The sequence below is a fragment of the Pleurodeles waltl genome, chromosome 3_1 (genome assembly GCF_031143425.1).
Source record: "Pleurodeles waltl isolate 20211129_DDA chromosome 3_1, aPleWal1.hap1.20221129, whole genome shotgun sequence".
Lineage (NCBI taxonomy): Eukaryota > Metazoa > Chordata > Amphibia > Caudata > Salamandridae > Pleurodeles > Pleurodeles waltl.
Window position 1 is genome coordinate 1,776,073,384 of NC_090440.1, and position 26,596 is coordinate 1,776,099,979.

Genomic DNA, 26,596 nt, shown 5'->3' on the forward strand with positions numbered 1-26,596 from the left:
ACAACCCTGCCTGACCCCCTTTAGTGAAAGGAACTTCTCTGTTAAACAGCCCTCCTGAGAGTAACAAACTCATGCTGAGGTACAAGCATGGAGTCTACTAAGCAGGACAATTATGTCTTTATCCACCCCCATATTTGACATAACCATCCACAGTTTCTCTCTATTAACTGTGTCAAAAGCACAGGACAAGTCCATAAATGCTAAATGTACACACCCCTTTTTGGCTTTCGTATATTTTTGGACTAGCAAATTCAAGTTGAGTGTTTGTTCGACTGTACCCAGCCCTGGTCAAAAGCCAAATTGCACTTCTGAGAGACAATTGGTCTCCATTGTCCTGTTTTCCAGCTTGTTTAAAATCACTCGACCTAGAATTTTAACTGAGCTGTCCAACAGGGAAATTGGTCGGTAACATAAAGGATCTGCCCTATCCCCCTGCTTAAAAATCGGGACAATGATCGCCTCTCTCCAGGTATCTACTAATGGGCCTATCATGACAGATCTCAAAACATTGGTGAGCAATGGTCCCCAAAAATCTGGAAGCGCTTTGTATAAATCAGCTGGAATTCTATCTGGGCCAGGAGCTTTCTCGGGAGGGCAGTCTTGGATAGCCTGGTTTAAGTCAGCTACACTTATAGTATTACTAAAAGCCGCACTAATTGAAGCATTTCCTATTGTCATAAAACAATTCATGTCATCTTGTGGGACATTGTTCTCTATTGCAAAAGTTTTTGAAAAATAATCCACCCAGGTTTGAGCTGGAATGACAGTATCCATAGTCATTTTGTGCTTATCATTCAACAGTGGGGAGTTAACCACTCGCCAAAAGGCAGTTGTATCTCTATTTTTGCTTGCTTCAGTCAATTCCTCCCAGGCAGACTCTCTCAGTTCAGCCTTCCTAATGGCAAGTGCTTCCTTATAACTCTTCCTTGTGATTTTAATGGGTTGTCGATCTTGAGGAGATACATTAATTATTTTCTTAAACTTTTTTAGGGAAGAGATACGTGCGTGATTGAACCATCGTTGGCCTCTTATTTTATTAGTGCTAGGGCACTGCGATTTTTCAGCCATATAGCTTGTTAAGGAAGAGAAGGCATAGACGATTTCATGAGGGGGCATGTCTTCGCCCAAAGTTGTCATAACATCTGTCCATTTATTCAGCAATAAATCTTTAAAAAGGCTGTTACTATCTATTTTTCCCCATTTGATGGTAAGACCTTTTCGGGCTGAAGACTTCATGTCTGGATGTCGTTTCTCTGATCTAAAGTCACTCTTCAAACCCAAGTTTGTTTCAATAGTTAGAGGGTTATGATCACTAATGCAGGTTAGCGTCACCCTAAACTGCCCGACAAAGGGGGTTAATTCTCTGGAATAAATAATAAAATCAATTATAGTGTGGGCATCTCGTCTTAGAAACGTCGGTACCCCCTCTGATACTGATATAGGAAAAAGCTGAGAATTGGCTGTTATCACACGATTGAGAGCATTCCCATAAGCAGAATGTTTAAAGTGCTGGATGGGACAGTAGTATTCATCAAGGAGCCCGCAACAGTCTAGATACTCTGGTTCACACAAATGAGCATTAAAATCACCAGCCCATATTATTATTAGGTCCTTCTTGCTAGTATTCATTGCCTTTTGTATTGTCATCTCCAGGTTCCCAACCACGCTAGTGTCTGAGTGGTCAAAAATTTTATTATAATAATTAATCAGCAATATATCAAATGGCTCAGATAATTTCAAAATTAAAGCCAAGAGAAAAGGGGATGTGCCCACAACACACACATCCACCCCGTTTGCCATTACTGATACAAAAGTGACCAAACCTGCCTTAGCCCTGCCCACGGAGGTCTTAATTGCAGGGACACTATATGTGGTGTAACCATTAATATATGGAGGCTCTATAAGCCAGGTCTCTTGGCAGCAAATAAAAAGGGTTTCTGTCACTAATCTTAGCCAATCAGGGTTTCCCATTTTTGATTTTAATCCGGCCACATTCCAAGAAATAATCCCAGAAATGGTCATATCATGTATATCAGAGGCTCCCTTAGATTGCAAAAAGGGCTGATGCAATATGTTTATCTCCAGAGTCTCCTGTAGAGAAGACCCAGTTGCTAATGGTCAGTCTAGCTGCTCTAGAGAATCCAGGGGTCGAATCTGTTAGACACATCAGGGCGGTATCTAGCGGCTTAGAGGCACCAGGATGGCTAAGATTCTGTTTTCCAGAGTGATTTTGGTCAGATGAATAGGGCTTGGGTGAAGAAAGGATAAACTCAGTTAGACGTTGTACTCTTATAGACCCTGTGGGTTGCATTATGGTTGAAAAATGATGGTGCAAGGCATTAACTATCCAGGGGCTCCTAAAATTTATGATTATACAATCCCCTTCTGAAGACTTGGGGAATAAGCCAACCCAGGGGACCCTTCTTAGAGTTAAAATGTCCTTGCAAAAATCTGCCCTCCACCCCGAATATTTTAATACCCAGTGTGTGACTTTATTTAGCAGTGATGTCTGAGACTCAGAGACTCAGAGTGCACGTTTCCTAGCGTAGGCACATTTTCCAGAATTAAAATATAAGGAGCATATGCCAGCGGAATCCTTGGGTAAGATGTTTGAGTTCTTATAGGCACTTGACGCACACAACCCTCCCACTTGCCTGTTCCCCACTGGGATCGCATATTTGTAGAGTTTTGTATTGCCACAGGGTTCAGGGACTTTGAAGCTAAATTCTGGACAGGATTTAGCCTGTTTTTGATATGGAAAAATAACCGGGGCTGGTGGGCGCGCAGAGTCAATGTGGTTGAGCTGAGATTCCATCCTCAGTAATGATGGCTGCGTTGTCATTGATATAAATTCAACCTTCTCCTCGAGGACAGCCACTTTCTCCAGAACCAAAGAACATAACTTTTTTATATCATTGAGATGGTTCTCAATCTGGCTAAGATAATGATTAGAAAGCTCTGAGGTCTTAGTGTCTCTTGCCTGTTTTCCAATAGTTATCTTTAATGGGTTAGATTGTGGTTTTCCCTTTCTCTTCTCCATTCCTGCTAGGTCCTTTCCAAGCGCATAAGATTTTACGGGAGACAGGGCTGGATCTGAAGAAGGGACTGTAACATGGAGAGAGATCACTTGCCTGCTCTTTTTTGGAGGTGGACTCTCGGAGGTCATAGAAGTAATTAGGTAAACTCGGGGATCCTTGTCCTTTATAACACTGGAATTCCTTGTCCTTATCTTAGTTAGTGGGGATTTTACATAGGGAGTCTTTTCTTCCATCTCACCTTTCCCTATTTTCCCAAGGAATGACTCTAAAGTAGCTTCCACCCTCCTTATCTCCGACTCAATAACACCCATCACGGAGGTGAGATAGCTAGTTATCAGCCTAGGGCCGGGGGCCTCCTGAAAAAGGACCCCTCCTTCCTTTGCGTTTCCCCATCAGGGCAAGCGAATCCTGCATTAAAGAACTGAATGTCTTATGCTTTTTTATTTTTCTTATAGAATCCAACACCCAGTGCTAGCCTAGGGTAAGGCTGAGTTTATACACCTCCTGTCATGAGGGGAAGCACCAATCACAGCTTCCTGCCACTCAGAATCCTAGAAGTTATGGTCCTATGTCCCCTCCGTCTCCTAGTACACATATGAATTGCTAAAACACAGAGTGTCTAAGGAAGCATCTCGAATACCTAAAATAAAAAACTCCTCCTTCTCCTCCTTCAATCGGCGCTGCTTCGTGACTTTAGCCCGTTCACCGGTGCCCCTAAGAAAGGATTAAAAGGGGGGGGGGTGGCAGCCTCTTCAGGTTGATGACCGGCGAAGGACGGGACTGCCCTTGGCCCGCGCGCGTCCCACGAAGCAGGAGCGCGATCAGCTCTTTATGGGCTCTTCAAAAGGGGCTTGGCTCTGCCCCCGAAAGAAACGCGTCCCCGTCCGTAGTCCATTCAAGAAGAAAATCTACAGTGATGGGTTTAGTGATTGTCGTCAGAGGGAGTATAATCAATTTTGTCCAATTTTTAGTAAGGCCAGAGTAAATCACGTATACTTCTGAAGTATATATGCCAGATGTGTGCAGGGATCACAGACACATAGTACCATGTTGTCTGTATAAAGAGAGACTAATAGGGCATAACCCAAAACGCAGTGTAGTGTGTGCATGATGTTGACAGATCACACAAGCCAGAGGCTCTAAAGCCAGGGTAGCTAGCGGTATACAATAAGCGCACCCATCAGAGAAATGTTTCTGGCATGCCCACGCGGCCCACCATGGTAAACCTATAGGTCCACTCAACAGAGTTGAAGGCTTTGGCGGCCTCTAATAGTAACACTGCTGCTGCCATAGAGGGATCCAGATGATGTAGCAGAGCAAAGAGGATGCATAAGTTATGCTTTGTGATGTGGCCTGTATTAAGCTTGATTGGTCCGGCAGGGCCAAGTTGGGTATCAGGGGGGGTAATCTAGTGGCAATTATTTTTGTTAAAATTTTAGTGTCTGTATTAATCAGTGAAAGTGGTTCATATGATTCACAGGCACCAGGTTTGTTAAGGTTAAGCAATGTGATGATGAGGGCTTCACGCATCAATGGGGGAAGCATCTTTTTGTAATATGTTTCCTCGTACAATGCATGAAGACAGAGTGCCAGTAGAGCCACATATGGTTTCTAAAATTCACAAGTCAGACCATCCTGACCATTAGTGAGTGACTGGATAGCGTCCTTCACATCCTCCAATGTTATCGGCTGAGTTGGGAACTCCCACTGACCACTGGATAGCCTTGCTAAAGCTATGTAATCCACGTGTGCTGCAATTTCTGCCTCTAGGGGCAGAAACCCTAGCAGTTTGTAGCTGTGTATAGAAATCAAGGAAGAAAGCCAGGTTGCCCAGAGTATTATATTTGCTTTCACAGGAAGAATTAGTGAGTTTCACAGTGTGGTTGGCTGTCCACGTGGATTTCAGCCTACGAGCTAGATGGCAGCCAGGACGACCCCCTTCCCCATATGCCTGCGCCACATTCCGATGAGATAAATATTTCAATTCACTTTGGGCCATCTCATTGTAGTGCGTAATTTGCTCTCTAATGTGTGCAGGAGTCTTTGGTTGCAGGCGTTATCATAATTGCGCTCTAACGTCTTAATCTTATCTTGCGTAGTTGTGTGCAGATATCCTGTAGTATATCTACCTGTGTGCTAACGCAAACTCCTCGTATAGTGGCCTTATATTCCTCCCTGAGAGTCTGTACACAGTCTACAGATCTAGTGTTTTTCTCAAAATATTCTGTTATCGCTGTGCGAGGACCTTCATGGAACACCTGATCAAGCATTGCCGCTTGCTGGAATTTCCAAGTAAATGGAGCAGGGTGGTGTGTAGAAATGGATGCTGTCAACTATACCGCCACATGGTCCGTGAAGGTTCTGGTGAGGTACCGGACATCAATTGTCCAAGTATTCACCTTCTGGGTCAGCAGCCAGTAGTCCAGTCGGGACTACAAGTTATGCACTAATAAAGAAAGCGTGCTGCAGGGTTTCGCAGCTACCAGACATCTACCAGCCCACATACCCTCATACCCTTGCAGAGTGTCTTTGAAGAGTGTTTGCCATGTAGGTTAGAGCATGCCAACCGATCCAGGGGTGGGTCTAAGTATGTGTTTGTCACCACCCCATAGAATAGCAGACGGTGTCAAAGAGTGTAGTTTATTCTGTATTTGGATGAAATATTTGGGGTTGTCAGTGTTTGGGCCATCGGTGTTAACCAGTGTCACGAGTGTGCCACACGAGGTGTGTAATGATATTTGTGTTTTGACCACTGACTTAGCCTAGCAGCACATTATCACGTTAGTGACCACTAACTTCATTTTGCCTTTTGACATTATTTTAGCATTAGCCACCATCACGTTAATAGCTACAAGTATTTTTGCATGATAATGTGCTTCTTGCTCATGTTTTTATTCAGTGTGTTTGTGTGTTCTTTCTCACCAAGGGCTTAGGCTGATAAGAACTAGTATGGCAGGAAACGGTTTTATTTGGATAGAGAGCACCTTGGGATTTTGGCCAGTTTTCAACATGTTCTTTTCAAAGCTGACCTAAAGTAACCAGCATTTTTTTAATAATAAACTTATGCAGTGGGAGGGAGTTTCTAGAATTCTCCTCTCTTGTTTATTAAAAGTGCATGAGACCCAGGTCGACGGTGGGGAGATTCAGAGACCTCAATCAGGATTGAGAAGTCGAATGCCTGATATATTTCCCATGAGGGTAGAGCTCTCTTTCTCATTGCAGTCGAGCCAGGGTCAACGACTTGCTGGCATGAGAAGGATGAAGCACGAGATAGGTCCCACGGTGAAGAATTTTGACTAATTATTTGCTTTGCATTGTGTATGAATATATATATATATGTTCGATGGCATGTGTAGCTGCAGATACACATGATTTGCACATCCCGCCATCTAGTGTTGGGCTCGGAGTGTTACAAGTTGTTTTTCTTCGAAGAAGTCTTTTCGAGTCACGTGATCGAGGGACTCCTCCCCTTTCGGCTCCATTGCTCATGGGTGTCGACTCCATCTTATATTGTTTTTTTTCCACCATTTGGTTCGGACGTGTTCCTTTTCGCTCCGCGTTTCGGTTCGGAAAGATAGTTAGAATCTCAGAAAATTCGACGGTATTGTTTGCGTTCGATATCGGGTTAGTTACAACAGATCGACACCGACTTCTGAAGAGCTCCGGTGGCCCTTTGTTTTTTTTTCGATCCACCGTCGGGGCCTGGTCGGCCCGGCCACGTGTCTCTTCAAGGCTGATGGAACGGACCCCATTCCGCTTCTGCCCCAAATGTCACAACAAGTATCCGTATACAGATCTGCACCTGGTCTGTAACTTGTGTTTGTCTCCAGAACACAGAGAAGATACTTGTGAAGCCTGTCAAGCGTTTCGGTCGAGGAAGAACATTAAGAGACCGAAGAGCAAGAAGACTGCAAATGGCATCGGCGCCGACAGGACAAAGGCACTTAGAGGAGGAAGAAGAAACCTTCTCCATCCAGTAGTCGGACTCGGATGAGCTCGATCCCGAAGAAACGCCTAAAACCGTGAGTAAGACGTCGAAACATAAAACTCACGAGAAGACCACAAAAGCCCAGGGGACGCCACCGCCAGCAGGCCATGGCTTAACCCGAAAAATAGGTGACCGATCATCGGCACCGAAAAAGGGCACGCTTGTGTCGAAGTCATCCGACTCCGGTCGAGATACCCGCACACAGCAAACTCGAGTCTGAGACAGCGGGTCCGAGCAAGTTCGGCACCGAAACGAGTCGGCACCGAGAGACCGGGACGCCGAAAATAAAGAAAGTGTTGTCGGAGCAGAAAAAGGCTACCGAAAAGGTTTCCATTCCGAAACATCCAGCCTCGGAACCGAAATCAGGTTCCTACACAGAGGAACAGGGACTGTCCTCCCAAAAGCAAGGACATAAGTTCGGACAAGAACTAGAATCAATGGAGCCAGACTACACTCAAAGAAGGCTCCACATCCAAAAGGACACAGGGAAGATAAGTACTCTTCCCCCAATTAAAATGAAAAGAAGACTTGCCTTTCAAGAAAAGGACAAGCAGCCACAGGCAAAGGTGGCAAGACAAACAACACCGCCACCATCTCCACCACCATCAACGCACACATCACCGGTAGCCACTCCACCACTGATGCAATCCCCAACTCATACTGGAATGAGTCAGGATGATCCCGACGCATGGGATCTTTATGATGCGCCAGTGTCGCATAACAGCCCAGACTGTTACCCAGCGAGGCCGTCGCCACCTGAGGACAGTACAGCCTACACACAGGTGGTGTCAAGAGCAGCGGCTTTTCATAATGTCACCTTGCATGCAGAACCGATTGAGGATGACTTTTTGTTTAATACACTATCCTCCACTCATAGCCAATACCAGAGCTTACCTATGCTACCTGGAATGCTAAAACACTCCAAACAGGTGTTTCAGGAGCCTGTGAAGGGCAGGGCCATAACTCCACGGGTGGAGAAAAAGTACAAGCCACCGCCAACAGACCCTGTGTATATCACGCAGCAATTAACACCAGACTCTGTGGTAGTAGGGGCAGCTCGCAAGAGAGAAAACTCTCACACCTCGGGAGACGCACCACCTCCAGACAAGGAGAGTCGCAAGTTCGACGCTGCGGGGGAAAGGGTTGCAGCACAAGCAGCAAACCAATGGCGCATTGCCAACTCACAAGCACTGCTGGCAAGATATGATAGTGCTCATTGGGACGAAATGCAGCATTTCATTGAACACTTACCCAAAGAGTTCCAGAAAAGAGCACAAGTGGTGGAGGAAGAACAAAGTATCTCAAATAATCAGATATGGTCAGCAATGGATGCAGCAGATACAGCTGCTAGGACAGTAAATACTGCAGTAACCATAAGGAGACACGCATGGTTGCGTACGTCAGGATTCAAGCCGGAAATACAACAAGCTGTGCTGAATATGCCTTTTAAAAGGACAGCAGTTGTTTGGGCCGGAGGTGGACACTGCTATCCAAAAACTTTAAAAAGACACTAATACGGCCAAAGCAATGGGCGCACTCTACTCCCCACAGAGCAGAGGCACATTTCGCAAAACGCAGTTTAGAGGGGGGTTTCGAGGACAAGCTACAGAACCCACAACCTCACAAACAAGGCCCACTTATCAGAGTCAATATCAGCGGGGAAGTTTTCGGGGACAATGTAGAGGGGGACAATTCCAAAAAAGTAGAGGGAAGTTCCAAAGCCCCGAAACTCCTCAAAACAAGCAGTGACTTCCACGTCACAAATCCCCAACACATAACAGCTGTGGGGGGGAGACTAGCCAAGTTTTACAAACATTGGGAGGAAATAACAACAGACACTTGGGTACTGGCAATTATCCAGCATGGTTATTGCATAGAATTTCTTAAATTCCCTCCAAACGTCCCACCGAAAACACACAATATGTCAAAACAACACATGGATCTTCTAGGACTAGAAATCCAAGCATTGCTACAAAAAGGAGCAATAGAATTAGTACCAATTGAACAGAAGGGTACAGGAGTTTACTCTCTGTACTTTCTCATACCCAAAAAGGACAAAACACTAAGACCTATATTAGATCTCAGAACATTAAATACTTACATCAAATCAGATCACTTTCACATGGTGACATTACAGGACGTAATCCCACTGCTCAAATAACAAGACTACATGACAACACTAGATCTAAAGGATGCATATTTCCATATACCAATACATTCTTCACACCGAAAGTACTTAAGGTTTGTATTCCAAGGGGTACATTACCAATTCAAGGTGTTGCCATTCGGAATAACAACTGCGCCAAGAGTTTTTACAAAATGCCTGGCAGTGGTAGCTGCACATATCAGAAGGCAGCAAATACATGTGTTCCCGTACCTAGACGGTTGGTTAATCAAAACCAACACGCTAACACAAAGTACGTCATAGAAACCCTCCACAAACTAGGTTTCTCAATCAACTACACAAAGTCACACCTTCAGCCGTGTCAGACACAACAATACTTAGGGGCGACAATCAACACAGCAAAAGGGATTGCCACTCCAAGTCCACAAAGGGTACAGGCATTTCACAATGTAATACAGGCCATGTATCCAAAACAAAGAATACAAGTCAAAATGGTGATGAAACTCCTAGGCATGATGTCCTCATGCATAGCCATTGTCCCAAATGCAAGGTTGCACATGCGGCCCTTACAACAGTGCCTAGCATCACAATGGTCACAGGCACAGGGTCAACTCCTAGATCTAGTGTTGATAGACCGCCAAACATACACCTCGCTTCAATGGTGGAACAATATAAATTTAAACCAAGGGCGGCCTTTCCAAGACCCAGTGCCTCAATACGTTATAACAACAGATGCCTCCATGATAGGGTGGGGAGCACACCTCAATCAACACAGCATCCAGGGACAATGGGACACTCAGCAAAGACAGTTTCACATAAATCACTTAGAACTACTGGCAGTATTTCTAGCGTTAAAGGCATTTCAACCCATAATAAGCCACAAACACATTCTTGTCAAAACCTACAACATGACAACGATGTATTACCTAAACAAACAGGGAGGGACACACTCAACACAGTTGTGTCTCCTGGCACAGAGAAAATGGCATTGGGCGATACACAACCACATTCGCCTAATAGCACAGTTTATTCCAGGGATTCAGAATCAGTTAGCAGACAATCTCTCTCGGGATCACCAACAGACCCACGAATGGGAGATTCACCCCCAAATATTAGACACTTACTTCCAAAGTTGGGGAGCACCACAAATAGACCTATTTGCAACAAAAGAAAACGCAAAATGCCGAAACTTCGCATCCAGGTACCCACAAGATCAGTCTCAGGGCAATGCGTTATGGATGAGTTGGTCAGGGATATTTGCATACGCTTTTCCCCCTCTCCCACTCCTTCCATATCTGGTAAACAAATTGAGTCAAAACAAACTCAAACTCATACTAATAGCACCAACTTGGGCAAGACAACCTTGGTACACAACACTACTAGACCTCTCAGTAGGGTCTCATGTCAAACTACCAAACAGACCAGATCTGTTAACTCAACACAAACAATGGATCAGACACCCAAATCCAGCATCGCTGAATCTAGCAATTTGGCTCCTGAAGTCTTAGAGTTCGGACACTTAGACCTTACACAGAAATGTATGGAAGTCATAAAACAAGCTAGGAAACCAACCACTAGACATTGCTATGCAATTAAGTGGAAAAGATTTGTTTATTATTGCCATAATAATCAAATTCAACCCTTACACGCATCTGCCAAAGACATCGTAAGCTACTTACTACATTTGCAAAAGTCAAAGTTAGCTTTTTCATCCATTAAGATACATCTTACCGCAATTTCAGCTTATCTGCAAATTACGCACTCAGCTTCACTATTTAGGATACCAGTCATAAAAGCATTTATGGAAGGCCTAAAGAGAATTATACCACCAAGAACACCACCAGTTCCTTCATGGAACCTCAACATTGTCTTAACACGACTCATGGGTCCACCTTTTGAACCCATGCACTCATGTGAGATGCAATACTTAACATGGAAAGTTGCATTTCTAATTGCCATCACATCTCTAAGACGAGTAAGTGAGATACAAGCATTTACCATACAAGAACCATTTATTCAGATACACAAGCATAAAGTAGTCTTACGAACAAATCCAAAATGTTTACCAAAAGTCATATCACCGTTCCACTTGAATCGAACAGTAGAACTACCAGTGTTCTTCCCACAGCCAGATTCTGTAGCTGAAAGAGCACTACATACATGTGGACATCAAAAGAACGTTAATGTACTACATTGACAGAACAAAACAAATTAGGAAAATAAAACAATTATTTGTTGCTTTCCAAAAACCTCATACAGGAAATCCCATTTCCAAACAGGGCATTGCTAGATGGATAGTTAAATGCATTCTAACCTGTTATCTCAAAGCAAAAAGAGAACTGCGTATTACACCAAGGGCACACTCAACTAGAAAGAAAGGTGCTACCATGGCCTTTCTAGGAAACATTCCAATGACTGAAATATGTAAGGCAGCCACATGGTCTACGCCTCATACGTTTACCAAGCACTACTGCATGGATGTCTTAACAGCACAACAAGCCACAGTAGGACAAGCAGTACTACGAACTTTGTTTCAAACAACTTCAACTCCTACAGGCTGAACCACCGCTTTTGGGGAGATAACTGCTTACTAGTCTATGCAAAGCATGTGTATCTTCAGCTACTCATGCCATCGAACGGAAAATGTCACTTACCCAGTGTACATCTGTTCATGGCATGAGACGTTGCAGATTCACATGCGCCCAGCCGCCTCCCCGGGAGCCTGTAGCCGTTTCGAAGTTGATCTTGAAGATTTGTAAATTTGAAAATATATCACTTTATTTTTTTTTATAATCAAATTTTTATTGTTTTGTAAAAGGTACAAATTAGGACAAACAAATAACTAGCAAAACTTGATCTCTTTCACACCGGTTGGACAATAAATTCTGATCTGATCTTTCAATGCTTCAGACAACTGTAAGAAATCACTTCATCACATTTTGCCAGGGTAAAAACAAGGAAGGAAGAACGAGGGTACACATATATTCTAAGCCCCATATCTTAGCTTAGGAGTCCCACCCATTTCCCCCATATTCTTTCATACTTGTGAGGGCATCCCCTTGATTCATACACCACTTTTTCTTGGGCTGCACACCAGTCCACCCCCGTCCTCCATTTCTGAAGAGAAGGACCTTTGATAGTCTTCCATGCGGCTGCTATATCTCTCTTTGCTACCGCAGTCGCTATACCGACCAATGTTTTATCTGCTCTAGCTCCCTCCATATCATTCATCATCCCTAATAGTATTGTTTTGGGAGTCAGTACCTGTGGTGATCCCAAGGCTTTATTCAGCTCTTGATTTATCCCCTTCCAGAACCTCTGGATCACTGGGCAGGACCATATCATGTGATAAAAGTCAGCTTTGTCTTCCTTGCATCTTGGGCATCGACCAGAGTCAAGGGCACCCATTTTGTACATTCTGTCTGGAGTTAGATATGCTTTGTGTAGATAGAAGAATTGTGTCACCCTTAACCTCGTCGACATTACCAGCATTCGGGGGGCCATCAGTGCCTCCACCCAGTCTTCCTCTTCAAGTGGACCCACCCATTTCTCCCAGCCTTTCTTGAGATGATCCAGATCCCCTGGAGCGTTTGAGATCAGCATTCTATAGATTTGAGAGACCCCCTTCCTCCCCAGATTGCCCATTATTGTTTTGGCTTCTACCGGGTTGAACTCTGGTATATGGGATATTTCTTTCAAGTGCTTAGTGAGGGCATGTCGGAGCTGGAGATATTTAAAGAATTGTTTCGGGGATAGTTGGAATTCTTGCTGCATTTCATCAAAGGATTTCATCAAGCTTCCTTTCCATACGTCCCCAACCAAGGATATTCCCAATGTGTCCCAATTCCCGAACCCCTCCAACCCGGCCGTCTCTCTCAGCCATCTGCCATGCCACAGCGGTGTTTGCCGAGTGACCACTTTGCTCCAACCGGTATGTCTCAGAGCCGCTCTCCATGCCAAAAATACCGCTCTGGTGATGGGCTCTAGATTCAAGGGGATTGGAGCCCCATATAGCACATCCAGGATATGGGGATATCCCAAGGCGTCTAATTCCACCTGATATGCTGGATCTGACCAGCCTCCGTTGAACCAGTCATGTACCACCAGGAGCTGTGTTGCCAGGTAATACAGGTATGGGTCAACCATGCCCAACCCCCGTCATATATGTCTCTTTGGCAGTTCCGGGTTGCTACTTTATGTCTCGCTCCCCCCCATGTAAAGGAGGTGGTGATTCCGTCCAGTTTTTTAAACCACGCGCGTGGAATGTTAAATGGTAAGTTCTGGACCACGTATAAGAGGCGAGGTAGGATCATCATCTTGTACAAGGCAATACGGCCCAGAATATTCAGCGGTAGAGACTGCCAATGCCTAAGGTCTTCCCGTATACGAGACATCATTGGATTTAGATTCAGGGACCAGGACAACTCAGGGAGCAGTGCGACCCATATCCCCAAGTATTTAAAACTTAGCCGACGCAGAGGAACCGTCTCCTGCCAGTCAAAGCAGTCTCTCGACTGCGTCAATGGGACCAGCACCGTTTTGGACGGGTTCATTTTGAGCCCGAGATCTCTTCGAAGTGTCGCAATAACTGGAAGATCCGGGGTCCGGTCACTCCCGGGTTCGCCATGTACAGCAGGACATCATCCGCGTAAAAGGCCACTCGATCTTCATAAGAGGGGCCCCATCTCCAACCCTGGTAAATCGGATCCTCTCTCAACATTCTCGCCAAAGGCTCAATGGCCAGAGCAAAGAGGAGAGGGGAGAGGGGGCAGCCCTGTCTCGTTCCCCGTTGTATCGGAAAGGCCGAGGACAAAACTCCATTGACCCGCACCCGCGCCATGGGTCTGGTGTACAGGGCCTGGACCAGTCTGCGAAATCGTGGCCCAAAGCCTGCCCGCCGGAGTACCGCGAAAAGGAATTCCCAGTTCACTGAGTCAAATGCCTTTTCAAAATCGATGAATAGGAGAGCTAGTTGCTGGGGTAAACGGTGATGTCCTGCAAGAGCCACTTGGAGCCTTCGAATACAATGGCGTGTGCTACGTCCGGTCATGAAGCCGCATTGGTCTGGGTGCACCAGTAAGGGCATAACCCTTTTAAGGCGGGAGGCCAACATTGTGGCATAGATCTTTATTTCACTATTTATGAGAGATATGGGTCGGTAGCCTGCGCAGGAGAGGGAGGGGGGCTGGGTTTTAGGCAACACAACAATGGTGGCAATGTCTAGACCATCCGGAAAGAAGCCCTTTTGGTCCACCTTGGCATAGAGATTCATTAGATGGGGGACCAGCTCTTCCCTAAATCTTTTATAGTATTCTGGGGGAAACCCATCGGGTCCTGGAGTTTTCCCCACCCCCATTGCCGCTATGGCCTCGCTAATTTCCGCTTCCGTGAACTGTTCCTCCAGAGCCCGTATGTCCACCGTAGGCAGAGCCGGGAATGACCCGACCCCCAAGGATCCGTCTGGAGAGCCCCCAACCTCTGAACTTGTGGCTCGGTATAGGGTCGTATAGTATTTGGCGAATGTTTCGGCCACCTCCTGGAGCTCCACCACTCGTTCTCCCCGTTCATTGTCTATCTCAGGGACGATTCGGGGAGCCTGTTGTTGGGAAACCAACCAATACAGTAATTTCCCTGTTTTATTACCCCAACCGTATGCTCGAGCCGTAGAGGCCCGCCACATGTGTTTTGCCGTTTCTAGGGATAGACTGCGTATTTCTTCTTGAATCAACAAGAGGTTTCTGGTTATTTGTTCGTCTGAGTGAGATTCCTGTTCTCTCTCCAGAAGAGTGGCACGGGCCTCCAGTTGTGTGATTCTGGAGTTGCGGGCGTGTTCCCGAGCACGGATCAGACCTTTGGCTATCCCTCTCATTACTACCTTACTTGCAGCCCATAGGATTCCTGGCGATCTCACCGAGCCCTCATTAGTGATGAAGTAGTCACGCAACGACACCCTTAAACTATCTACCACTTCCTCATCTTGCAAATGCCATGCGTTTAGTCTCCATATGGGGCGGATCAGCGGTTCAGCCAGGCCCATCTTAAGCCGAACCGGCGCGTGGTCCGAGATCCCACGCGGTAGGATCTCGATGTGAGTGAGGTGTCCACAATCCCTGACTGATACCAATACCAAGTCTATTCTGGACTGTGTGTTGTGGGCTGCCGACCTATGCGTGAATTGTTTGCTTCTCGGGTGCCACACCCTCCAAGCATCGCAGAGCCCTGTTGATGCCATCCATCCTTCCAGACTATTGGACAGTGCCTGTCTATGTGTCGAAGGTCCCCCGCTTGTATCTAGATCTGGGTTTGGGACTGCGTTGAAATCGCCCCCTATTACCATTTTCCCGGGGGGTAATTCTGCTAATAACCTTGTCAAATCTTCTAGAGTTTTACGCACCAAGTTCGGGGGAGCATAAGCGCTCACGATATTCATTGTCTGGCCTTCTACCAAGCCTGAGATTGCCATGTACCTCCCCAACGGGTCTCTCCATTCTTGTCTCACCACCAGGGGTAGGGAGTGATGTAGCAGTACAGCAACCCCCCTTGAGCCTCTTGTAAACCCTGCATGGAATACCCTGTCAAATCCCTTGCGGGCTAAGAAGGTGCACTGGTTCCCCAAGAGGTGTGTTTCCTGCATCAGAAGTATGTTAGGTTTGTGTCTATGAATGTAGGTGAGTACTGCTGATCTCTTAATCTTGTCAAGGAGCCCGTTGACGTTCCACGATATTATGTGAGTCATCCCCATTCTTTCCCTCTCATCCATCCCCGCCCCAGCCCCCGCAGCCTCTCCCCTGGATCCTTCCAGGCCTTTCTGTGTCTGAGTGTCCTATCACTATTGTTCCCTGCCGGTATTAGAGATCCTAAACCTACATTGACTATTTCGAACAATAACAACAGCCTGCTGGCTGGAAAGAACCAAACATGCCCCCCAACTCCCAACCCACCCCATACTTCCCCCCAGAAGCATCTGTCGCCCAATACCAACAGCCTGTTCCCAAACATAACAAGCTGCTAACTGCTTGTGTCTGAGCTTTGGTGGACCCCTCCATTTTTTCGGATTAAGAAGTGCTTAAGTTTGTAATGCTTGACTCCAAGCCTGACGACCCTCTCCTTGGTCTCTGGCCTTTCAAGTCTGTCTTTCCTCTCTCCCCCTCTCCGGAGGAGGACTCAGATCACTGGACTCTGTGAGAGATCCGTGTCATCTACAGTTCCGGGGAGCAGTTCTCTAGGATCCGGGGGGTCTGGTTCATTTCTTTGTCTCTCGGTCTCACTTCTACCCCCTGTCTTTGGGATGATTCCTCAGCGGATCCTTGAGGGGAGCCTGAGATCGTCTCCCCCCTCTCCCTGCGCCTCCTGGAACGAGTTCTTTGGTGAGACCTCCGTGGCTGTCGCTGCCGGTTGCTCCCTTGCTGGCCCGAGAGTGCCAGTCGTCGTTCTCCCTCATTAGGGCCCATCGGGACCTCTTCGGTCAACCACCTCCAGGCCTGATCTGGGGATTCAAAGAAGTGAGTCTTGTTGCTGTGAACCACCCTTAGTTTGGCCGGGAAGAGGAGACGGTACGGAACTTCCATCGCCCTTAGTTTTTGTTTTATTTCTATAAACGAACGGCGTTGCATTTGAACGTCTTTAGTGTAATCAGGAAACACCATAACTTTGGACCCATCACAATGCAGCTCTCCTTTTGTTCTTGCCGCCTGGAGAATCGCATCCCTGTCCCTAAAGTTAAAGAGTCTAAGGATCACTGGCCTCGGTGGAGAGCCTGGTGGGGGTCTGGCTTGTAGGGCCCGATGGGCACGTTCAATCGCAAACCAGGGTGTCAGAAGATCCCGGGGCAGCCAAGACCGGAACCAGTCCTCCAGGAATATGGCCAGAGAGGACGCGGCGGTGTTTTCGGGCAGTCCCACAATTCTGAGGTTGTTGCGGCGGGATCTATTTTCGGCATCCTCTGCCCTTCGTTATAGTTCCGCTGTCAGGGTTGTTAAAGTTGATACCTGTGCTTTAAGGGTCGCCAGCTCGTCTTCCACCGTAGAGATCCTGGACTCCGCTTCTGCAATCCTCGCTGTCGCATTGCGAAGGTCCTGGCGCACCAGGGCCACGTCCACCCTTACTTCCCCAATTTTGTCCTCCACCGCCTCTTGGGAGGAGTGTATTGCTTGAAGAATAGTTGCCAGATCGCTGTTCCCGGTTTGTTTCTCGTCATTACTGCTGGTCTTTCGGTCCTCTTTCGAGGCTCCGTTGGGCCCGTGGCGAATTGATCAATGCGCGTTTGCGCCGCGGCGGGGCGGGTTTGCCTATCTTTGCCCATTTAACTACCTTGTTGGGCCTGCTTGCGGGATATTTCCTAGCCGCTTATTCTTCAGTTTCTCCCGGAGTTCCCGTTTCTGCCCTTGTGCTCACTTCTGCTGGTGTGTCAAAGTTCGTCCTTTCGTCCCATGGGCCTCAGCCTTTCTTTATGTCAGCCTTGCCGAAAGGCTCCATTCATCACCTTGTCCACCTCGGATCTTTATTTCCTCGTGGCCGAGGACTGTTAATCATGAGGAAAGGGGGGGGGGGGAGGCGAGGAAACGATAACTCACTCTCCCCTGCCCCCAGTCACAAAAGGGGGGCGATGAGGAAGCGATGAAAAGGTCCCCGCCATCCACCCCCGTCCTTCAGGGTGTTCCCAGCATTCTCGGGATCTCCAGGCCTGTTTCAGTCCCTCTGATTCAGCGCCACTTCCCGCCGTCCATGGGGGATCGGGCCCTCCCCAGCCGAGGCCTCCCGGTTTCACTGCTTTCTGTCTTCTCCGTACCTGTCAGTTGGGCGCGGGGCATCCGAATCCGAGGACCTCCTCTCTCCTCCCCAGCCTGCCCGTTATCGTCAGATCTATGCGCCGTCTTTGGATTTTTCCCCCTTCAGGCCGGTCGCCTCCGGTCGCCGCCGCTTCACCGGTGGCGATTATGCGGTCTGAGCGCCCGCCATTTTGCGTGCGGGCCGCTCCATCCGTTCTTCGCTTCTCCCGGGCCCTCGAGCACCGGACCACAACTCCTCTGCTCCGGAGGTTGCCCCGATCCTTCTCCGTCTCGTCCCTCCTCCGGGTGGGGCCGATTCGTGCGCGATTCCCGAGCGGATGACGGAGGGGTCCGGAGCACCTTTAAGGTGCAGCCGCCATCTTGACGCTCAGGCCACGCCTCTCGAAAATATATCACTTTAAACTACATTATGTACATACATATTTACTCCATTGCATGGGCACTATTACTATAATACACAACTCGTACCTCACCCTCTGCGGGGAAAACAATCTAAGATGGAGTCGACGCCCATGCGCAATGGAGCCGAAAGGGGAGGAGTCCCTCGATCTTGTGACTCGAAAAGACTTCTTAGAAGAAAAACAACTTGTAACACTCCGAGCCCAACACTAGATGGCGGGATGTGCAAAGCATGTGAATCTGCAGCGTCTCATGCCACTAACAGATGTACACTGGGTAAGTGACATTTTCCATATATATATATATATACATATTATATATATATATACAAATATATGTATTTGTATCTTTGCATGTAAATATTTGCTGTGTATACGGCAGTGGAGAATCATTTGTACATGTTTTAATTTCATTGCTGTGACCATTTTTAAACGTGTGCTTTTAGCATGCTAATCTCCTCTACAAACCTTGCAAAGTGAAATAATAAATGTCTTCTTTAGACTAAGAAGTGCATTCCAGAGATTTTTGTCAGTGCATGAGTGTTTCAGCTCTGTCGCTAGTGAAGCAAAACAAGGTGTCCTGTATAATGGCATATCTCCCATGTTCATGAATTTCATTGTCGGTGGCAGTGAAGGATACTCCACATTTGATTAGTATAAACACTCCTCTGGAGTAAGAAGAGGCAAGGAGTACTGTGGCCCAGCGGGCGCCCAGAGTGTGTTCTGTTCGTTTTGTCAAATGCGTTATTAGGAGAGGGGCAGTTTGAATGTGGTGTCTATCTAGATGAGCTAGGACTTGGCACATTTTGCGGCAGTTGTAAAAATGCTGTACATTCCCGGTAATAAGAGATAGTTGGCCAAGCAGGTGAGGCAACTCAGCATAGGCACCTGTTGCTGTACTACTGTAGATTGTGTGCTGAGGAAAAAGTGTCAGTCAAAGTGTGGACTTCTGGTAAAGGCATGATGTAGTGAGTCAATATAACAACCTTTAACATTTCCCCCCTCCTACTTCAGCATCCCAGTTAAACCAAAGGCAGTCCTGAACCCTGAAAATTAGAAACACATTAACAAATTAAACAGCGGTAAGCTTCAACTGCCTGTAAGAAAGCAGTGTGAGCAAACAAATGGGGTATACCCTCATGGGGGCCATCAGTTATTTGTAAACCCAGGGCATGGCTGAGAGGCATAATGAGTTACAGTGTCTTGGGTTAAAATCCCCAGGCCAACAGTATGTTATCAACATTGAGGCAACACAACAAATATGAAATAGTATTCTAATGTAAGGCGGTTCAGTGTACTATCATCGTAGCCCTGATAAGTCTGGGCCATGTATCGTGTACACCCATGAAGCACAAGTTACCATTATTAGTGTGGGGCACCAACTCTCCTCTAATCAACAAGCAGCAGATAACCGTGACTGCATCCCGATTATCCTGACAATGTTTGGGGAGTTTCTTGAGGAAAGTCCTTCACAGTTTTAGATAAGGAAAAAATGTTAATGGTCCAGCTGTGTTATATGCAAAGGCAGGCAGGGTAGAGCATAGCGTAAGGTATTTCTGCTTTTTGACGTTGTCTTTGATACAATGGAACTCTTTCCTGGCCATCTGTACCATCGCTGTGAAATCAGGATAGAAGGCCCCCTTGTTACCATGATAATTGATTTCAGTCTTTTCACGCAATAGGCGAAGGACAGCATTGAGGTCCCGATAGTTGAGCAATCTGGCTACTATGGGATGCATAGCGGCCCCCGGGATTGGCCTTGGTGCTAGGTCCTTGGTGCTAGTGACCTATGCGCTTGTTCCACCACTAAAAGGTGCAAAAGATTGTCGGCAAGAAAGATATTTTTTAGCAGGGTTTCCACGTACAACCCCATCTTCCCATTGTTAGTTGAGCCTGGGTTGCCAGTTATTCGCAGATTGTTACGTCTGGAATGCACATGCAGGTCTTTGTTTTTCGCTTGTATTACCACCAAAACGTTATCTATGTTCAGGCATTTGTCCTTCATCAAGTGGACTTCATCTTTTGTTGTGGAAATTTGGTGTTCCTCTTCTGTGATCGGCCCGGTTTGTTTGTCCAGTTTGGTGGTCAGAAAGTATCAATTTTTCGGTCAGTGGATTGCAGGCTCTCTTTTATGGCAATGAGCATAGCCTCAAGGGCTGAAGGTGATATTTCAGGGTCTGAAGAACTCATATGTGCAGTTCTGGAGGTGCAGTGAGCCTCAAATGTGAGGGGCAATTGCAATTTATCTGCTTTCCCCATTGGACTGGCCAGGGATTGCTTGCCTGTTATGAGCTTCCCTCCGATTACCTTCACCTGCTACTTATACCAACCAGATGGTGTTAGGGCATCACACTAGATGCAGTCAAATTGTCAGTTACACAGTATTATCTTGTAGCCCTTGGCGACGTGGAAAGAAAAGGCAGCACTTGGCAGTTAGCTGGTGAGCGTTCTTGCGGGAGGGAGGGAGGCTGGACTTGTTAGTCCCAGTCAACAGCACCAAGGAAGTCACTCACACCGTCCAGTTATCTCAGACATTAATCTCTTGCCAGTGGGCGCGGAGGGTGGGCTGTCTTTGTGGTGTTATGGTGCAAACCACCTCTGGCGCCAATTATAGTGTGCAATTTGCTCCCTAGCCACTTCACGTGCGGAGACAAGTGGCCTAGTCAGCACAAGTATGGAGGACAGGCAGCGAGTCTCATGCGGGGGACAGTTAACAAGGTAGCACAGCTAACATTCACAAGCCTCACATTTACTGTACATCATTCCGATTATCTGGGGAGGGGTTTCACAAGCACCCACTCTCGTCAGCTGGGCACAGGAGGGTAACACGCCCACAGAGTAGGCAGAGTAGCCGTCGCGGTCAGATCTGGTAATAGCAGGAAAGTTGGAGGGTTTAGGGTCGTAAAATCACCCGCCGTCGAGGGCACCGTCCGACATCGTGCCGCTGCCATATTTGAAACAGTCGCCTCGTGAGCCGCACAGCAAGCATATCCTGTTAGCACGTCAAATCTTGGGTGCAGGTGTGCTCAGTCGTCTTCGCTGCAATCCAGAGGCGAATCCGTCTCACGTTCTCTGTATTATGGTGTTATAAATAACTGGATGGAAGGATAGTGAGAGGAATCTGGCTCTCTGCCCACGGAGCTGCACTACAGTGTGGCCACGTTGCTCTGGGCACGCCTCCTCTTGTCAGAAATGTTGAAATGAGGGGCAGTGCATCTGAGAACTACTAAGTCAGTGACTTTCGACCCTACGTTTATTGTTTTCTGCTTGCATTCTAATGGAGTGTAATTTGCCAATAAGTTATACAATTTTTTCTAGGTTTTCTGTGTCAATCTCTCCAGGTTGTGTTATGCTTCTGCATATGTGCTGATTGCAATGAACCTCAATAAATGCCCAAAAATGGTAGGATAAGGGGCTAAAATAAATGTGGCAAAACTCAAGATTGCTCCTAACCTTCAGGTAGCTAGCGACCCTTTACAACCCTGTTTGGTTCAGTTTGTATTGCAACGTTGGATGTCTTGTCCTGATCATTAATTCTAAGCATTTTATTTTTTAGAAATATTGTATTATACAAAAGTGCTTAAACACAATGCTTCAAAAGCTTTCAGTGACTTTGGTGGTGTTTCTTTCAAACTGTGTGGACTAAGCATGCTGTGTAGTTGAGGATGGTATTTCTCCAGGCTGCCATGCTCGCCTCTCCAGTTCTATAAAAAGTACTTTATCACGTGTGAACTACACAAATTAAAACACAATCTGGGATCACTTAAATATACCTTAATGCTATGTAATTATTATGGGAACATTTATGATTTCTTTACGACATGTAGCTGGTAGTAGCATAAATTCACATTATAGAGGAAAATAAGGAATTACAAATACATAATCTGTAAAATGACACATTTTAGTTCAGTTTCTGTAATGATGTCTGTATTTAACCACTGCTCCATCTTGACCACTGACTCCATTTTGTGCTTAGCTTAGCTTCCCACACTGTCACATTGGTGGCCACTAGAACATCATCACATTGGTGGCCACCAGCTCCATCTTGACCACTGACTCCATTTTGTGCTTTACTTAGCTTCAGCCACCGTCACGTTAGTGCTGCAGGTATTTTTCAGCACACAAGTTATGCAATGTGTTTTTTGCTCATGTTTTCACTCTTTGTGATCTTTCTCATCAAGGGCTAGAACATAACATGGAGGGGTGCGAGTTAGATAAGGATGTACCAGGATGATGTTTATGGTATGGCAAGGAACAGTTTGGTCTTGGAAGAGCACCTTGGGATGTGGCCAGTCTTCAACGTGCTGTTGTCAAAACCAATCTGCTTTGGCCAACGTTTGAACTACAACTCACTGGATGGGAGGGAGGATTTCTAGAATTCTCCTCTCTGGCTTGTTTAAAGTATATAAGAGGAGGAAACTAGACAACTGTGAAAATATTGAACTCAAGAGCGAAAGGGATGCTTTTGCCCCCGCCACTCCCTTGAGGGTAGTTCTCTCTTCATGGTTGACTGGGTTCACGGCCTGTTGTTGGCAAAGAGATGAAGCAAGCTGGCCACATGGTGATTATTTTTTATTATTATTATATATAATCATTGAATATGAAGGTATATAATCCATGATTAAAGTAGTTGGATACTCCTCTCTGCCTACAGGAAAATACATGAGAAGTGCAAGCAGTTAGAACAAGAAAATCAGCAATTAGAAAAACAGCTTGTCAACACAAAAAATACCGTAACTATGCAGTCTTGTCGGAATAAAAAAATTACAAGATAAGGCTGACACTTACCAAACCGTGGCTGAGAGGGCCGCTGTTAAGGTCGCCCAGAACTAATTCCGTAAACACAGAGGAAAAATAAATCAGGAAAAAGTTAATTTAGCCATTGCTAAAGCTGATTTAGACTGGGACCCAGATTTATGGGAGACAAACATATGGGAATCTACAGATTTTTCAAATTCCAGTGATGAAGAGGTTAAAAAAGGTGGGGGCTAGTGTGAGCCAAATGAGCAGAACAAGAACTTGGTTCGCGCACAACCAATATTTAGACGGAAAGTACAGAGCAGCTCACAGAATCCGGCAGGGATTGAACTGCATGCTTTGAAAGATTACACCCAGCAAGAAATTAATGATATTATGGATAGATTTAGGCAGTGGGCTGGGGAAACATTACTTACTTTGATGGTGCATTTATTTGACTCCTAGGCTTGTAAGTAATATTAGCTGTAGGAGATGCTCTAAGTTTTGTACTCTCAGCACTGACCAGAACAGTTCAGAAGTTATCCGGGTCAACAACAAATCACCTTGCTGCAGTTAGCATCTAAGGGGTGCAGCCATAAGTACCCTACAGAATCAGACTAGCCACAAAATGGCAAAACCTGGTACACTTTAAGAGATGCAATGTAGAGATGTAAAAAGGAGGGAATGAACACTGCTATTTTCCTGAATAATGCTCACCATCTGTTAGATGGACCACTCTCTGTGTCTGTGTCAGTACAAAACAAAATCATACTCCTCACTTCCCCAGCCTATAAACAAGCAATAATGATTCTCCTAATTAATCAGACAGGTCAGTCTTTGAAAGATGTGCTAGAGGCGGTGCAGGAGTTAGGTGAATCAGGTATCTGTAAAAAATCGGAGAGATCTTAGAGGTCTGAGGGTCCCACAGATAACAACAGAGTATCTAGGAGGGATACGTTAATGGCATTACTGAAGGATGGAGAGTCATCAAGGAGCAGATTGATGGGATGGATACTAAAAGCTTCTGGGAGATGTACCGTAAAGGAGGCTTGGATCGTAAGGGAGATATCAGAAAGGTAAACAAGCAAGATAATAAATGTGCAACTCAGAACCAGCCACAAGTGCAGGAGGATGGAAAGGAGAGGGAGAACAAATGTTTATTCACAAGAGAAAGAGGAGGATGAGTTGGACAGCGAGTGGCTAACTTTTGAGAACAGGGATGGAGGGCAGGCTACTTGCAGATACGAAAGCATATATCCAGATCTGACTTGGGCAAAAGTTGACAGATTCCAAATCAGATTAGGAAACTGACCAAGTTCCTGTGTTTTATGCTTCATTCACCACTCTAACATTGTTTATATGAAAGCATAACGCAAATTCTTAAGATGTCATACGAGAAAATACAATTGGCAAATTAGTGTAACAATTGCAAAACTATATACTAAAATGTAAAATGTATGTCACCACTGAATATGAGCTGTCTGAGTGCTTTTATTTGTAATTGACATTGTTATTGAATTGTCATATCTATTTTCCATGTTTGATTTTGCAGAACTGGGATGATTACAACCATATGACTTTCATACAGCAGCATTTATCTGACCTTCTTGAACTACTTTTGGACCCAGATCAGCTCACTGCCTCATCACACTCTACCCACAGTAGCCTGTTGTCTGTGGATGCAATCAAAGCCTTGGGTTTCCTCATAGAGGGAACTCTGGACAAAAGCCGAACTGTTCATCAACTTAAAGAGCTTGTCATTTGCCAGCCTCTTCAAGTCAAGAGTGGATATTCAAAAACCTCCAAATCTTTCTCCCTTCAAAAGTTGCAGTCTTGGATAAGGGATTGTCTAGTTATAAATCCATTTGGTATATCTGCCTGCATCAAGTCTGGAAAGAAGCTGGCATGGGCATTACAAGGTAAAAATAAAGCCAGCATGTCTTTTCTATATTTTTAAATATTGGTGCTGTAAAGAACAGTTGTTCTGCACTGTAGGATCTTCACTGATAGTCTTAAACGTTAGAACATGGGTCTTCAACGTTTTATGTAATAAGAGTGACTTAAGTTCAATAAAAACCATCCCGAGCCAAAGTCAGTATCAGTGTTGTAATAGTGACCACATCAAACAAGATTACATTAGTGGCTTCCCTATACAAGATCATCAGTAGTGTTCAACTCAGTGCACAGGGGCATAGCTTCTTTTGGTGCAGCAGGTACATTGGAAGTGGGGGCCTGAACCCAGGGGGTGTGGGGGGTCAGAGTGGGGGGCATAGTACCCTTCTTATGTTTGTATTTTACAATTCAAACACAATTTTTTTCCTTTCAGTAGGGCCTATGACACACTGGCTATGTCACTGTCAGTGCATACAGCAGTATTGCCTGCAGTAGTGTAAAAAAGCTTTTGTCACTTTGGAATGAATCTACATAGTTAATACATAAGGGCCGCTGCAGTTCTTGTGACACCATGGTAATAATAATACTTCTGATGGATACAACTACCTGTGGATTCCTCACCTCATGAATACTCCCATGGCGCCAGCATTCTACGGAAATCTTCTTACTAGTCTCTGCACGTCGACGAGGACGTCACTGTCTCGCACGCGACGCCGTCTGACGTCATACAGGCAATAAGAGGTCCTCGACGACGTGCGGACGTCAGTTCCCTTTTTTCCGTGCATTCGAAACGGTTATCTTCGAGGGAGCAACTGTTACTCTTGCGGTTACAGTGTATATCTTGCTGCGTACTCTTTCTCTGTGGAAATAATGTCGCAGAGAAAGTCTGGATTTAAGCCTTGTCGTGAGTGTGGAGGCAAGATGTCGGTGACGGATCCTCATTCCGATTGCCTTTGGTGTTTGAGCTCCGACCACGACGTCTCGACTTGTGATTCGTGTCAGCACATGAATCCGAAGGCCATTAAAGAACGCGAGGCGAAGCTGTTTATGGCCAAGTCAAAGGAGAAGCATCACAAGAAAAAGTCTTCTCCAAGACATCGGCGTCATCGAGACTCCCGGCGCCGTAGAGAATCTCGGCGTCATTCAAGGGAGGCTCGTTCCAGGTCTCCGGATCGGCGCCGGAGGACATGGGAGGTCAGCCCCACGGTGACGCCGCATCCTTCGACGCCGTTGCTCTCTCCGACGTCTCCAACTTCGCCTGGACAGGCGTCGGTGATTGAGGTATTGGAGCCTCAGGTGTTTTCTCCGGCGCAGACGCCGAGGCCGGCGTCGGGGTCGCCTCCGAGTCAGGCACCCCAGTATCCGGCTTTTCCCACCCCTGGAGCCGATAGTTCCGCATTCTTGAATGCGATGTATGCCATCTTCCAACAGATGGCTCCAGGGGGTGCTCCGGCTGGGCCTTTGGCCTTTTCTTTGGGTGATCCTGCGCCTCTTCGGCCGGCACCCTTTATGCCCTTTCTCCCGTTTGGGAACGTGGGCTCGGCGCCAGTGTCGGCGCCGGTGGCCGCTCCGATGGCTTCGGAGGGATTGGCCCCAGGGATTTCCATCCCGTCGACGTCGAGATTTCG

The 26,596-nt window shown here is 46.3% G+C and overlaps 1 protein-coding gene across 10 annotated transcripts in view; it reads left to right on the forward strand.

Annotated features, from left to right (window-relative positions):
• Positions 1-26,596, forward strand: part of TBCCD1 (TBCC domain containing 1) — a 356,963-nt gene that overhangs the window by 81,059 nt on the left and 249,308 nt on the right. For all 10 annotated transcript variants that reach the window (XM_069225791.1, XM_069225786.1, XM_069225795.1 and 7 more), the window contains one exon: positions 24,628-24,994. In XM_069225791.1, coding sequence (XP_069081892.1) covers positions 24,628-24,994 — 367 coding nt within the window. The remainder of the gene's footprint in view (positions 1-24,627; positions 24,995-26,596) is intronic.